The sequence below is a fragment of the Astatotilapia calliptera genome, chromosome 13, assembly GCF_900246225.1.
Source record: "Astatotilapia calliptera chromosome 13, fAstCal1.2, whole genome shotgun sequence".
Lineage (NCBI taxonomy): Eukaryota > Metazoa > Chordata > Actinopteri > Cichliformes > Cichlidae > Astatotilapia > Astatotilapia calliptera.
In genome coordinates, this window is record NC_039314.1 from 12,526,533 (window position 1) to 12,542,672 (window position 16,140).

The 16,140-nt window shown below is 41.8% G+C and overlaps 1 protein-coding gene across 23 annotated transcripts in view; it reads left to right on the forward strand.

Moving 5' to 3' along the window:
• The window catches only part of dst (dystonin), a 103,202-nt gene that overhangs the window by 61,684 nt on the left and 25,378 nt on the right, over positions 1–16,140 (forward strand). For 21 of the 23 annotated variants that reach the window (XM_026189077.1, XM_026189082.1, XM_026189078.1 and 18 more), the window contains 20 exons: positions 93–308; positions 387–530; positions 621–857; positions 1,554–1,706; positions 1,795–2,028; positions 2,139–2,423; positions 2,700–3,248; positions 3,665–3,841; positions 4,681–4,804; positions 5,475–5,683; positions 5,809–6,126; positions 6,210–6,376; positions 6,513–6,669; positions 7,069–7,195; positions 7,383–7,433; positions 7,694–7,929; positions 8,076–8,205; positions 8,478–8,677; positions 8,775–9,273; positions 9,382–10,850. In XM_026189077.1, coding sequence (XP_026044862.1) covers positions 93–308; positions 387–530; positions 621–857; positions 1,554–1,706; positions 1,795–2,028; positions 2,139–2,423; positions 2,700–3,248; positions 3,665–3,841; positions 4,681–4,804; positions 5,475–5,683; positions 5,809–6,126; positions 6,210–6,376; positions 6,513–6,669; positions 7,069–7,195; positions 7,383–7,433; positions 7,694–7,929; positions 8,076–8,205; positions 8,478–8,677; positions 8,775–9,273; positions 9,382–10,850 — 5,682 coding nt within the window. The remainder of the gene's footprint in view (positions 1–92; positions 309–386; positions 531–620; positions 858–1,553; positions 1,707–1,794; positions 2,029–2,138; positions 2,424–2,699; positions 3,249–3,664; positions 3,842–4,680; positions 4,805–5,474; positions 5,684–5,808; positions 6,127–6,209; positions 6,377–6,512; positions 6,670–7,068; positions 7,196–7,382; positions 7,434–7,693; positions 7,930–8,075; positions 8,206–8,477; positions 8,678–8,774; positions 9,274–9,381; positions 10,851–16,140) is intronic. The other 2 variants (XM_026189079.1, XM_026189099.1) reach the window with 2 other exon arrangements.

A 16,140-nucleotide genomic window follows, 5' to 3' on the forward strand; every position in this document is an offset into this window, starting at 1 on the left:
ATTTGTTTTTGAATAAATGATCGATTTTTAACATATTTCAAATGTCAACATGTGTTTCAGTTCCTGATCAAATTCTTTTTTTTTCTATCTAGTCTCTGCAGTCTCAGCTTTCTAGTCTGGCTGATGTTCTGACAGTCGATATGGAGAAAGCCAAACAACTCATAAACTCTGCTGATGAAGACGTTCCCCAGCAGATCCACCACGACTTGGCCTCGATATATCTGGAGTTAGAGCCAGATTTTACTGCTGTGTCTCAGATGTGTGCAGAAAGAAGCAGCTCTCTGATTCAAGCGATGGAAACAGGGAAGGTCAGTCTTAACACAGTAATTAAAATACAATAATATAGCAGTAGCATCAGCCACTAACCCCTTTATATATGATTTTAGGTATACTTGGAATCAACATATCAGCAGCATCTCAGTGATCTCAATTCGCTGGCGGGGCTCATTCAAAATAACTCTGAGATGTTGGGTGTGGATTTGAACACATGTGATGTGGACACTCTGAAACATCTGAGCCAGCAGAATAAGGTACCTTAAATTGCAGTTTAAAGCATTGCACAGCTTGAGTAAACAAGAGGAGAAAAACCCTCAACATCCTTCCATGTTTTATTTTCCCAGGACATGGAGGACCATCTGCAAAAAGAAGCCAGGCTCAAGTTAGAGGATGTCACGTTTGATATCCAGTGCTTTATTTCAGAGCACACTCAGTTCCTGAGTCCAGCTAAGAGTAGCTACCTCCTCAAGTTCCTCAGCACCACTCAGCGAGCATTCAGAGACCAGATAGAAAGGCTTGTAACACAGAAGAGTGCCTTAGATGTCCTGCTTGATGCCAGAGAGAGAGAAAACCTGGCAGAGGTCTGCCTGTGTATATGTTATAAATATATCATTTCACTGAGATTTTTCCTGGAAAGAAAAAGTGTAGCTCTGTTTTTGTTGCAGTTTAGATTGACATTTTCAGTTGTTTTACTTGAATTTAAGCTGTAAATCTGAGTGGGTTTTTATTTTTATTTTAGACATTCTGCATGTTTCAGTGTATTCTGGTCTGAGTTTGTTGTTTCTTTTCCAGAGTTTGAGGTTGTAAGTGCTCAGAGAAATAACAGCATTGCATGCTTGAGTGCTCGATCCCTGCTGCAGACTAACTTCTGCGCTTGTTTTCATTCTACAGGCTTTGAGACTCCGGCGAACATTTAACTGGACAAAATGTGCTATCTCTGTTGGAAAATGTCCTGAAAAACAAACAGACTAACACACAATATGATGTCCTCCTGTGCTTTTTAGCACCATGGCAACAAATTGGCAAACAGCATGTTTACAGCAAACTCGATATTTACAGTGGTTTGATTTAGGAGAGTTTATTCTGAAGCAAACTTTGCACGTTACCTCTGTGTGCTCGAATTCTTGCTCCCTTCCTTTCCTTCCTTTCATTTTCATTATGTGAAAACTATTTTACACCTTTGATGTTTGTGTCTACATGAATGTTTTAGTGAGAATAGATTTGCACAACACGAAATTTAAAGATATAAAGTTTGACCTTTTTTTTTCTAATGTCAGTCTTTATTGGAGAAACAGAAGGAGTTTACAGACAAGTTGGCGGACGTGTGTGATAATCTCACGCTGACTGAGAACCGCCTGATTGGCCATAAGCAACAGGCTGAAAATGCTGAGAGCATTACAGACCTGCAGCAGTACCAGCAGGAGCATCAGGTTTGTCATAACTTCACTTGGTTTGCCCTACAAAAAAATATATTATGCTTCATTCATCAGTTAAAAAAACGTTCTGTTTCTTCACAAGGCTCTCCAAAAAGACGTGTTGACAAACGCCAGTGCCTTAAATGATGTGATCAGCAGTACTAATACATTTCTCGTGGAAAACCGAAGCAAGATGACACCAGATCAAATCACCGCTATTGAAAGCAAGCTGGAAGAGGCTAAAAGCAAAGCCAAGGTCATCAACCAGCGAGCCGAGGACTCCAGAAAAGATTTGGAGAAAGCTGTCACGACAGCCATACAGCAGGAGAGCGAAAAGGTTTGGCTTCCTTCCATGTGTGCTTTCTGTAAAAACTCTCTGTTTCCTGAGAATTTGAATTGTATGTTAGAGTGAAATCAGCATTGTTAATGTGTGGTCTGTCGGCACAGGCAGCAGCTGTCGAACAGCTTGAGGAGAGTAAGAGCAAAATTGAAGGTCTTCTGGACTGGATTTCCAATGTAGGAAATAAAAACAAGAGCAGCCTGGATCAAACAGACCATGTAAGTCAGGAAAATGGAAACCTGCCAGAGGAACCTTCAGCTAAGGGACTGATAACAGACGATGATAATGCCAACGGAAACGCTTTGCAGGCCACTGAAAAGGATTTTGGCAGAGAGACCAGTGGCGAGGACAATGAATCCCCGAATCTTGATAAGCAGTACCAAGGGCTCAAGGTATAGTTAGTTTGTTGGAGTTTATTTATTTATTTTCAATAGTTATTCATACCATTTTTCCTAACAGCTCACAATATTAAGATTACTAGACTGAAAACATGAAGCTGTCTTAATAACTGAAATATAACGTGTATTAAAGAGATGGTGGAGACAAGAAATGCCTCTGAGTGTTTTCAAAACATTAAAAAATAGATAAGACTACACTTAAGGTCTCAAAAATGTCTAAAATATCTTATGGCATACTAATAACATGTTTTGCTATAATTGTGACCATAGGCCCATCACCAGGAGATTCTGTCCCAGCAGCAGGATCTGATCATGGCCACCCAGTCAGCTCAGGCTATGCTTGACAAGCAAGCCAACGTGCTGTCTCCACAGGAGAAGGAGGCTTTGCAGAAGAACATCCAAGAGCTAAAGGAGCGCTATGAGACGTCCCTGACTCAGGCTGAGCAGCAGATGAAGCAGGTGCAGTGTGTCCAGGAGGAGCTGAAGAAGTTCCAGGACGACTGTGAGGAGTTTGAAAACTGGTTAAACCAGGCTGAAGAAGAGATTTTGGAACTGGGAGCACCTGCAAGCTCCCTTAATATCCTCAGTGATAACCTTCAGCGACAGAAAAGCTTCTCGGAGGATGTGATTTCCCACAAAGGGGACCTTCGCTTCATCACTATTTCGGGACAGAAAGTGCTGGACGTGGCTAAGGCATTTGGATCAGCTGACCCGGCAGCTACGAATCCGCTGCTGCATGTGGATACTTCAGGGACCTGTTCTGCTGTCAAGGATAAACTAGATTCAGCAGCCAGTCGATATAAAACACTACACTCACAGGTATTTAGTATGCAGCTGATCAGAATGGGCGTAATGGCTTATTTTTCCCACTGTGTGGCAGCATCTGTCCTAATAAAAAATAAACACCAAAAAAAGTTTTAAATGGCAAATTAATTTTTATTTAAATGTATATAAGGTTAAGGTTAAAGTTGATGTAGTTTAACATGAAGCTGATTTGCTGCACAGAAAGTTTAGAGCTGTCCTAGTTGGAATTACAGTGGAATAAATAACAGAAAACATTGATTGAAATTAGATTTGAAAATATTATTTTATAATATAAGTAAAACTGCAGCACCTCTTTTAGTTAACTTTACTGTGAAAATGGCTTTTTGAGATCGAGATCTTATGGTCAGTTATTTTTGCTATTATTCTTTTATTTAAACAACCAAAGTGAATCTATTTTTCTTTTGTCACAGTGCAATCTGCTTGGCAACAACCTCAAAGACGTGGTTGACAAGTACAAAAAGTATGACGACTCAAGCACCGGTCTTTTGAAGTGGCTCAACAGCTCAGAGGAGGAGGCGAGAAAGCAGCAATCAGAGGCCATAGCAGCTGACCCTCAAACGCTACAGAAACAGCTGGAGGACACCAAGGCAAGAACCGCAGCAAAAAGCTGAACTAATTAGGCCTAAGAGTTTACAGTCAAGTCAAGAATGTTGTGTTGAAAAGCCGAGATTTGTTTCAACCCTGTGGTATTTTTTTCTTTAATCTCATTGTTATCCCTTGTTATCGAGGCCAAAGAGAATTCATGTGAAAAGATACTTTTAGACATTTTTTTATGTTATTTTTTGTGTTATTTATCCTCATTATAGCTTTCATCAACTCGGCGTCAACTCTAAAGGTTAGGCGCAATCCAAGCACAGACAGAAGGAACAGCCTTGTTTAGACGTGACAGTTATAGGGGTTATAAGGGCAATAGACCTTGCCTCGCCATATACAGTGTTTCCACTGACTTAAGTGCAACAAAGTTATTTTTAGCTTTGCGTTTAAACTCAAACCCACATGTGAATAGTTTAACTTTGGTCATTTGTAGTGCGCATACTCCTACGAGAAGATAACGAACTGGGCTGACAGAGCTGTCTCTGTCAAGGCTTTGGCTGCAGCTAGTTTCAACATTTCTCTGTAGCGAGGTAGTGACTTACAGGATAAATATGCACAGATAAGAGCTGCCTGTGAGCCAACCAAGAAACACAGTACTTTGGGCTTGGACTTGAAATCACTGCAGAAATTCTAAGCACTTCTCTAAGAGTAATTGTGAAGTCACATAGGTGGATTCAACTAACCAATATTAAACCCAGGCACGATCGCTCTGAGGTTATTATCATCAAGTACGCTATATAAAAAGAGTAGATTTTGTAGAAACAGAGCATGTATTTATGAGGATTGTTTTTTGTTTTTTTTACCTTTCTTGTCACTATTTATTAATCTCCAGGTTTTACAAGGTCAGATGATGGGGCACCAGACTGCTATTGATTCTTTACGTAAAACAGCTGAGTCTTTAATAACATCTGAAGGTGACCTGCTGAGCAATCCAGATGAGATCCAGGAGACAGTAGGTGAGAAAAATAAAAGTCAGCTGCACAGCATGATCTGTATACCTAATGGCTCAATTTCCCAGACAGACATTAAGCCTAGTGTCCTAGACTATAAACTTTTTTAATGAAAGTCTGCACTACTTGTTCTTTTAGTCTGGGCCTAATCCATGGTCTGGAAAAGCTACTCAGGGCTGAAGGGACACCCAAATTCCTGCTGTTCAGATTTAGACCTTTTAAATAAGTAACTTGAAAGGCAGCAGACAGTTAAATAATTTGGAAGTAGTTTTGGAAAATTTTACATATTTTAAACTGCCCTGTGAAATACTAATCGAGCACTGTGTTAATGTAAAAAAGAAAGCCATGATTTATCAAGCTAGGTTGGTGTCAACATACCACAAAGAGTTCACCATTACTTTACTACAACAGAAAAATGTTATCAGTGTGATTCATGGCTTTTGAATCATTTGTGTTCATTTTTCCCCAGTTATTGGTTTCTTGGCATGTACTTAAAATGCTGTTACCTCAACCAAAAAGCTAATGGATGTCCTTTGCCAACATTATAGCCTAAACAAACTCATAAAAGCCAAATATGTTTCTACCTTAGTTTGAAATGTTTACCTTATGGTGTGTTCCAGACAGCGAGACATGATCCTGTTTTAAGCAGAACCTGATTTGTTTTCGTGCGTTTTAGATGACATAGTGGAGCGTTACGACAACCTTTCCAAGTCTGTAAGCGATCGAAATGAGAAGCTGCAGATCACCCTGACTCGCTCTATGAGTGTTCAGGATGGCTTGGATGAGATGATGGGATGGATGGAGGGAGTTGAGGCCAGTGTGGAAGAAAAAGGGCAAATAACCTTGGACTCTGCATCTCTTGGAGGCATCCTGAGCAAAGAAGCAGTATGTGGTTTTTTTGGTCAACATTTCAGCGCTCTAATAATGCTAAAATTTCGTACCAGCTTCATATTTATTTTAATAATCTAATAAAACTTTACTGTTTTCAATCTTTTTTTTTTTTGTTTAAGGCTTTAGAGCAGGACATAGCAAGTCGCCAGAGCAGCATCTCAGCCATGAAAGCCAAGGTGAAGAAGTTTGTGGAGACGGCTGATCCCTCTGCTGCTGCGCTTCTGCAGTCTAAGATGGACTCTCTCTCCCAGCGCTTCTCTGATGCGTGTGATCAGCACAGGCAAAAAATTGCTACTCTGGAGAAGCTGAAAGAAAAGGTAGAGCAGTTTGAGAATGTAGCCGAAAAAGTCCAGCAGTTTGTTTTGAAGCGCTCACAGGACCTGCACGAAACAGACGGCCCAGGGAAAACTTTCAATGAACTGTCTCAGCTAATGCAGGTGCGTTTAAAAATTTTGACTATTTTCTCACTAATCTAATTTCATCATGCACAGATTAGCTGACAGATGATATTTTTCTGCAGAACACCAAAGCTGATATGGCTGAATATGCTGGTGATTTGGAGAAGCTGCAGACTTTGTCCAAGGAACTGTCTGAAATAAGCCCTGATGGAAACAAAGCCCAAATTCAGAGCAAGCTGGACAATCTCTCAAATGTTTTCAGCACCTTTAAAGACACCATCAAAGAAAAGTAAGTCTGGAAGAACAGGGTTTTGCTATTTTTAACTCTTAATTTTGAGTTCTTTTTATTAACTTTAACATTTGTGCATTGTTTGTAATATTCAAATGGATGCAAACTCTGACTGATTCCTCATGCCTACTTGCAGGGAAGAGGAACTGTCATCTTGTCAGGACCAGCTGGGAGAGTTCAGATCTGCAGCTAGCGCTCTCACTAAGTGGCTGGAGGAGGCTAATGACAAAGTACCTGCAGATCAGCCAAGCAGCAGTGAGAAAACTCTGGAGAGCGACCTGCAGATAGTCACCGTGAGTCATGAGATAAATACAAAGTATATTTTAGAGAGAGTGTTATTTTTATATGTGTTTTATCTTACTGCAGTTAAGGTGCTGGAACAGAAGTCACTGCTGTTTACACACTGACACAGCAGTTTGGAATTCATGGGTTTTGCAATAGGTAGTCACTACGTTTTAGTAGATTATAGTCCGAGTCTCCTTAAAGTCCAAACTACCCAAATGTGCTTACTCTGCCTGCTAATGACAGCTAAATAGTTGGTATCTATACAGGACATATCTAAGAGTGAAACAGTGCGCTGTCCAGCAGAGAGACTGTTTTCTTCACAGAAAAGATAAAAAGATCTGTCTGTCTGTCCATCTACCCATCTATCTATCTATCTTCTAAATGACATATAATGAATGTTTTATCAGGGATTACTAGATGAATGGACATCCAAAGGCCCCATTGTCCAAGACCTGAACACTAAAGGATCGACGCTGTGCAACTTGATTACTTTCCTCACATCACCTACCAAGACAAAGACTCCCAACAAGTCGGGTAAACATCAGCACACATAGACTCGTGTATATGAGTCATAAAACTGAATCAGATGGGTAGTGTTTGGGTTGTCTTCTGAGTGTTGTTTAATTACTAACTGTTAAAGATCATTGAAGGATCTGGTGCCATGAGTTCTGGTCCATCTGCTTGTTCCTAACATAAGCTTTGTTTCATGTCTTTGCATCAGCTCTTACTAATGGTGATGGTCCAGCAAGCCATACCTACCTAACCAACAAAGGTAATGAAGTGTGTATGTGGGTGCTGCTTTGTCATCAGAGTGTATGTGGTCCATGCTGCGTAAATAACCTCTAAGTATCTTCAGATTACAACTATTAGTTAAAGAAAAAAGACAATAAGAAATGTCCTCATATTCTGAATACACTGTCCTATACCATATAGCATGTTGCTAATGTATTACTATTATTAATATCTCATGCTGACTATAAATGTCTGGAAAAAATAAAATTATAACAGTGAGATTATTTTTCATATCCTCAGAGCTGATGGTTATTCAGCAGAACATGTCTTCCATCAATGTGGGGTACACGGACCTCGGAGAAACGCTGAAGAATCGCTCAGCACAGCTGAGTAGTTTGTTGCAGAAGGTGAAAGAGGCCCAGAAGGAGACAGATGACATGATGCTGTGGCTGAAGGACATGAAAAAGACCGCACAGTCCTGGAACAGTGCAGCCACAGAGAAAGACTCGGTGAAAACACAGCTTGAACAGCAGAAGGTACAAAAAGTGTTGCTGCTCTCCACGTGGAGTGTTACATTTAATTATATAACAAAACTGCATGTGGTTCTCACTGTGAATACGATAGCCATTGGACAATCTTAAAAGAAATCATTAGGTATTTATGATTTGTTTTGCTCTTTCAGGCATTTGAAGACAACATGAAGCAAAAACAAGAGGCGCTTCACAAGCTCAGAGAGAAGCTTCTCGACTTGATTAAGACTCATCCAAACTCACCCGAGGCAGCAAAATGGAAGCAGATGCTGGCAGAAATAGGTGTGGTCCGTGGTGTTGGCTTCAAATGGCCTCGTGTTGTTTATGTCTATGTGTCTATGTTGACTTCTAATGTTGCATTTAATAAATTCATTTATCAAAATGTGAGCCTACCTCAGTCCCTTCCCCCGGTACACTGGTTAAATTAACACATGTGTTGTGCCAGGTTGTGAATAGGTGGGAGGCTTGCTAGGAGAACAGTGGGACAGAGGACATAAAGGTGCTGTTGTGCTGACTAATGGACATTGGTGTGATTGTTCTGTCCTCCTGTTCAGATGCTGCCTGGGCAGACATCAGTGGCTCTGTTGAGGAGAGGAAGCAGCACCTGGAGCAGTCCAACAAGAATCTGGACATCTTCCAAACAACAGAGCAGCAGCTTGGTCAGTGGCTTTCAGAGAAGGAGCTGATGATGAGTGTCCTTGGACCCCTCTCCATAGACCCGAACATGCTTAAAATGCAGAAGCAACAAGTCCAGGTTAGAATGGCGCCTTTGACTCATTTTCACTGAGCATTTCCTGAGGATTTCTTAAGGTGTGCTCATCGTCATTTGATATTCTTTCTCTATCCCCCAGATCCTCCAGAATGAGTTTAAGAGCCGCAAACCTCAATATGAACAACTCGAGGAAGCTGCCTCCGCCATCCTAAGCTCATCAGGTGATCAGGACCCTTCGAGTGGGAAGCTGGTGAACGAGCAGCTTGCTGCAGTCACTCAGAAGTGGGCAGGCCTCACAGGACAGCTGGACCAGCGAGACAGCCTTATTGATCAGGCAGTGGTGAAAACCGGAAAGTTTCAGGAGTTACTGAGGAGCCTCAGTAACACTGCCACTCACCTGGAGAGTCAGCTCACAAACCATCAGGGCCTCAGCACGCAACCTGATGCTGTGAAGAAGCAGTTGGAGGATGCCCAGAACATCTCGGCTCAGCTGCGAGAGGAGAAGAAGAAGCTGAAGGAGGCTGAGGCCATCAATGAAGAGCTCACAGCGATGGTGACTGAGGACTACCTCAAAGCAGACCTCGCAAGGCAGCTGGAGAGTGTTTGCAAGCCTTTTAAGCAGTTGGAAGAGAAAGCAGGTTAGTGTCCTGAAAATTAAAATCTGTTTGGTTATATTGTATAAAACTCACTTTATCGCTGGTGTTGATCAACTTACTGAATATGTTTTCCATATTTCTCTGTTCCAGCAAAAAGAATTGAACAGTTAAACTCCACCTTTGCCAGTTCTCAGCAGTTTCATCAGACTTCCAGAGATTTACAGTCATGGCTGGGTGAGAAGCTCCAGGACCAATCGAAGCCCAAACCCATCTCTGCCAAAGTGGAGGTTCTGCAACAAACTGTGGAGGAGCACAGTAAACTCCAGAAGGCTCTCGGTGAACATGAGAAAGCTTTTAATACAATCATTGGAGAGGGAGAGATGCTTCTGCACAACATTGATGGTGCAGAGAAGTTAGCACTACAAGGTCAGCTTACTACCCTCTCATCCAACTGGGAAGAAGTGAAGAAGAGCTCCGCAGAGCAGGCTGACAAACTCCAAACTGCTCTGATGAGATCACTGAAGTATCAGGAGCATGCGGAGAAGCTTAACTCTTGGATTCAGGAGTGTGAGGCTAGCGAGGGCCGAGTCAAGCTCACCGTTGATCCTGCTGCTGTGGAGACTTCCATTTCTCAGTTGAAAGCTCTCCAGAAGGATGTTGATAAGCACAGAGGGTTGGTGGAGCAGCTCAACGCAGCTGCAGATAGCCTTCTTGAAGTGGCCAACACAGACACTGACGCTATAAAAGAAGAGAAGGCTAGCACTGGCAAAAGAGTAGACAATATAGTGGAAAGTCTGCAGAGCAAAAGGGAATCTTCAGAGAAGATCTCGCACACAGTAAAGGAATTTAATGATGCGTGCAAAGAGGCAAAGACTCAGCTTGAGGGAGCTAAGAAGCAAGTGGATGCCTATGAAACACAGGGAGTTCAGGCACACAGCAACAAGAGCCTAACCAACATGAAAGCCCAACACAAGAGTTTAGAGGCTGTGCAGAATCAAGTAGAGCACATGAAGGCCTTGGCCAAGGACCTTGTGGTGGATGTCCCAGATGCTGAAGGAGTGACAGACCTCTTACTACAGGCAGACAGCATAGAAAAGGACTACAGCAACCTTAATAAGAAACTGGAGGAGACATGTCAAGCATTGGAGGGTAAACTGCAGGGTATCGGACAGTTTCAAAACAACATCCGCGAGATGTTTGCACAGTTCACAGAGCTGGATGATGAGCTAGACAGCATGTCCCCAGTGGATCTCAATTTGGACACTCTTAAAGAACAGCAGGACAGCATTCAGAGTTTTGTGACTAAGCTGCGAGAGCTCATGGCTAACACAGCCAATGCTGGAGACAGCTGTAAGAAGATGTTAGAGTCTGAACCCTCACCTGACCTTCTGGGCCTGAAGAGAGATCTGCATGCTCTGAGTAAGCAGTGTGGCAAACTGTTAGACAGAGCCAAAGGAAGAGAGGTCCAGGTGCAGAGTACTCTTACAAAGCTAGAGGAGCTGTATGGTAAACTCAATCAAATGGAAGATAAACTCTGCAGAGCTGTGGACAAGGAGGCGTCCCAGGAGCCAGTCAGCATGGAGACAGAAGTGATCAACCAGCAGCTTGAGGCTTTTAAGGTATGTTTGTCCTGATCTGAGGCTTTATTTTCAGTTTTTTTGCCTGATAATATGGCATTTTTAACACATTAAACCACAGTATATCTGCACCTTTTTGGTTTGTGATTTCCGGGAATCAGTGTTGCTACAGTAGTAAAGCTGATGATCATTGTTGTAAGGAACTTTATACCTCCTCATACATCTAGCTTATTTCAAAAGTCAGTAATTTCCTATGATCATAAAAAAATCTCAATTTTTGTGCCTTGCATTCACTTTTTACTTTTGGAAAAGCAGTAGACATTTGATATCTTATCATGTGTGCTGTGTTTTTGTCAGTTTCTACTCTAACGATTTTGTTTCGGATGTAAGCCCTCCAAAATAAAGTTAAAGCTTAATATTTTCAAACTAATTTCTAGCAACACTGAATATAATATAATAAATTCAACAATATCTATAACAATATATATAATATATCTGATATTCCTGCTAAAATTACATTTTAAGCATTAAAGTAAAAATTTTCATTTTACAATAGTGGATTAAGTGCTTTACAAAAAAATGAGTTAAGAATGATCTATTTTTTTGCTGGAGGGTTTTTCCTGTAAAGGGGAGTTTTTTGTTTCCACTGTGCTTGCTCACAGAGGATTGTCTCATTGTGGTTTTCTTAGTTATTCTTAGGTCTTTACCTTACAGTATAGAGCACTTTGAGGGAACTGTAGTTGTGATCTACATAGATTTAATTGGAATCCTGCTTTAATTTTAAGCCTAAATCTGGATTCCGTTAGTTTAAAGAAAAAAAAGAACAACTTTTAAAACCTACATATACATGCTGTCTACCCACAGAACCTCGCACAGGAGAAATTATACCAGCACACTGAGCACACAATCCTCTGGGGACTCCTGGTTCATTTAGGGCATCTGGTGTCAACAAAAGAGCTAGGGCTCCATATGCAGTGATGGGGCAAAAGGGAAGGGCCGTCATAGCCAGGTGGCTGCCAGCAGGGTGTTGCTTGATTTTATGATGACGCTGAGCCTGCATCTTCCTCTCTTAACACAGATATGGTTGATCCAAACCATTGCAACCTGATCATCTGCAGCTCTGAGCTCAAAGTCGATGTCTGTTATTTTGACCCCTGTTGGTAAAGACATTGCTGTCATTTTTTAAATCCCCTGAATAATATAGTATTTGTGCTCAGTTAAGTGTCCATTACAATTGGTGAAGCATTTTTAAATCAATCAATAGGTTGATTATTTTAACTATCTGCTATGTAATTACAGCCTATGCCAATGAACACTTTAATCCCAAAGTCTATAAATTCTTGATTTCAACTTTTGCCTGTAATTTTTGGATTCAGTGTGTAAAATTGATAGACTTAAGCGTATTGGAGCGTTATTGTAGGGCCTTTAAGCATATTGGAAAGTTTTACAGACATAATGGTTTGTTTTCAAGTTAATCGAACTCTCACACATTGTTAACAAAATTATGGGTGCCTTTGCTGATATCACTTAGGGATCAAACATGGGTTAGCCAGTACTAAGGTTCACAGACGGATGCAAAATATTCTAAAAGCTCCTAAATTCCTGTGGATTCAAAAGCAGATTAACCTATATTTGCTGTAGAGGTGCAATGATGAAGGCCTTCTTTATTTATAGTATTAGTATTTACCAAAATCCCCCAAACAATGTAAACAGCTGTGTATAGGCAAACCACACAGATCTGTCCTGTATGTAGGTCAAGGGATTGTTTTTTCTCAATTAATGGGGAGCTGCACTCGAACAGGGGAGCATCCAACCCCCACAAGGGATGCTTGTATTAAAATATCATTGGGGTAGCAAGGTCGGAGGTGCCTGCTTCTAGTGTGGAGTTTAGTTTAAAGAGCTTGCAGGGTAGCTATTAACAAAGTGATTGATTCAAGTTGTTGCTAAGCAGCATTGTCACGGTGATTCACCCCCCAAGTCTTTGTCTTATTGCCACTCTGCGTTTAGAGGGCATACACGGCCTCAGCTGTCAGCGGAAAATCCTCTTTACACTCATTTGTAACAATATCAGGGGGGGAACGGTCCAGGACAGCAAATCAGTGTTGGACCTGAAGTTGTTTCTTTATTTAGCAGCAGTCTGGATAATTGTGTCATCTTCTTTTTATATCCAGTGAATCAGGCTATTTTTTGCTGTTGGTTAAGTGGACTTTATTGGCAGCTAGTGAGCAAGAAATAAACAGAGAAAGACAGCGCTTGGATTCCTTTCTTTCATGTGCTGTTACCATTTTAGGTCAAGTTTCGAATGAGACGTCTTCGACTTCATGTGTTTGCTGTTGTTTTCCCGTGAGTTGTGTAGGAGCTTGGAAGCCCTGTGTGTCTTTATGTGCACCCAAGGTCATGTTTTAGTGACTCAACTGTACGGGTGGGGGGCTGGTGTGGCAACTTTTTCTCACTGTTGAGACATTACATCAGTGTCTCTTGCAAGTCAAGACAAATGTCTACCTTCTGAATCACACTGTAGCTACTCCAGCTCATTGAAGGTGATGATAGTTGTAAAAAGTGTCACTGGAGCCACATTATTCATTATTCACAAAGTCATGAGAAATTATTATTAATGTGAAACATGAAACCCCTGTGGGCCAGCCGAGCGGTGTAATGGAGTTGTTATGTTGAGTTTTTACTCATTAAAGGTTTCTAGTGTTGGAGAGAGCAGACATAAAGTTTAGATGCAATAGGATTTAAAAAAAAAAAAAGACCCATCTAGTGTGAAAGCAGTGAGTTTGAGTGAAATGTTGTTTCAGGCCATCTCAACCAAGAGTTGGGAGTTCGCCTTGTAATCGGAAGGTTGCCGGTTCGAGCCCCGGCTTTGACAGTCTCGGTCGTTGTGTCCTTGGGCGAGACACTTCACCCGTTGCCTACTGGTGGTGGTCAGAAGGCCCGGTGACGCCAGTGCCCGGCAGCCTCGCCTCTGTCAGTGCACCCCAGGGTGGCTGTGGCTACAATGTAGCTTGCCATCACCAGTGTGTGAATGTGTGTGTGAATGGGTGGATGACTGGTTGTGTAAAGCGCTTTGGGGTCCTTGGGGACTAGAAAAAGCGCTATACAAATACAGGCCATTTACCATTTACAGGCCAAAAGTAATAACTCGATAGAGACGAAAGCAAAGCAAAGCATCACTGAGATTTGGTAATCCTTGTAAGAAGTGCACACACGCCCTCGAACACACACTACATGCACTCTAAATAATGTTTGCTCATCTTTGGTGATAATAAAAGAGCTTTACTCAATTTAAAAAACAAACAAACCACCTCTTCAACCTTTAGTGCCCTCTACTTTTGGTCTTTAGAACTTAAATAAAATGTAGTGTTCACAATTTATGAAAAGTTTGCCAGGTTGTAAAGCTACATGTAACTTACAAAGAGTGACAAAGAGACCTGTAGCAGCTGAAAAGGAAAAATAATTGGTATTCATATATTCAAATTTTCAGACTTGTCCCAGCTTCACACACGCTCGCTTTAAAATTTTGCTTTTTTATCCCTAACGTCTTCCTCTTTCCGTCTCTGCTCAAGCGTGCAGAACTGGAAACCGTGGTTTGGGTTGTTGAAATTCACACAGAGCTGCTGCGGTGCTGACAATGCAGGAAACAGATACAAACTCTTTTCATTATCTCCTCTCTATCCTGCATTCTTCTCCTACCCCCGGTCAGTGGACATTAAAAAGTCGCGTCATGCACTTGGCAGAGCCGTCGGTGTTAAATTACCTGGGACCTGTGCCTCCCTCAGCATTCCACTGTAATTAAGAATATCTGTGGGGTCCACAGCAACCGTCCACGAGAAGAAAGCAGAGGGCAAAGCGAGAAAAGACGGGAAAAAAAATTGTGTGTGTTTCAGCGTAGTGTGATGTCATCACAGTGAGAGCTGGTGCGTACTGCTTCCCCTTCTCATTTCCTCAGTCACTGAAGGAAAAAAAGGGAAAAGTGAGAGTATGTGTCATGATGCAAACATGGGTTAGAAGTGAAGTCATATGGGCCGTGCGGACATAAGGGGGAATTAAACAGGGGGGGAAAAGGGTCATATGCCCACCAATCAACATGGGCCGGAGCGGCTCAGAGCACAAAAGGAGTTGTGGCAGATGTTGTCTGAATAATGAGCGGGGGCGGGGCATGAAACCCTCTGCCAGCAGAGTGTCTGTCAGTGCGAGGGGAGCGATGGGAGAGGAAGGGCAGGCTTTTTTGTTTATCCAGGAGTACTAGCTCTCCTCAGAACTGCCTGCAGTTTTTAGTGGAGCCTGCTGGATTTGTTTCTGGATATTTTCACTTTGCACTGAGGATTTTCCTGAAGTTTACGTGGATGTTGTAAGGATTTCAGGAAAAAGGAAGCACTTTCTACCAGAGGAATAGTAATTATGTATTTGGCAATACTTGGAGAAGAGCCCAGAGGAATATATTTTTGGAATAGGTGACTTTATTGAAAGACTGAACTTTCATTCCTTTTATGGAATATAAAGTTGTTTTACAGTCCGAGCATTTTTGGGAGATATTGTTTGAATATTTTTGTATATCCAAAGCCTTTTGTTTTGAAGTTTGATCATCTTAATTGTGGCTGAATTTGTAATTTGAGAGAATATTTTATTTAAAAAATAGTTGAAATGTTTTATGTTCAGTTGTTAGCTTCTCATTTAAGAGAGGACAAACAGTGTTATTTTGCACACGGTTACTTTGACCACATGTTGGCTTCTTTTTAAACTACTCAGCATACACTAAATTTATACCTCAAAGGATTTCAATACCTCCTTTATATTTTTTTGTTGTTGTAAGCTGTGACAATTGTTTTAGTATGGGCAAGCCTCTGAGCAGACCAGATTGCCTCAGACAAAACCCTTCCTGTGTTGGGAAGGGGGAGGAGGAGGATATGAACATTGATGACTGCTATGTGCCCCAGAGATCCATTTATGACACCGTCCGGCTCAATGAGCAAATAGACTCGGGCTCTAAAGGTAGTCTTTCTTCCCGTCACTTCACAGGCAACCTCCCTTACACCCATCGCACGTTAGACCTCAGCAGCCTGTGTGGAAATGGAGCTCTCACTCCTTCTAGCTCATTTGAGATCCAAACCAGAAAACCTGTCACGCTAGATGAGCGTGCCATCTTTGATGGACTTAAGCTGAATGGGGACATTATTAGGGTGAATGACACAGTAATGTCGAAGTCACGTCTGCAGGGAGGAGAGAAAAAGGACCATGGCGGTCATCATCGGCGGTCATGGCGGACTTTTGCCCCCACTAATTTGGGCGAATACGCAAGCCGCAGTGGAACAGTGAGTTCTGGTAGTGC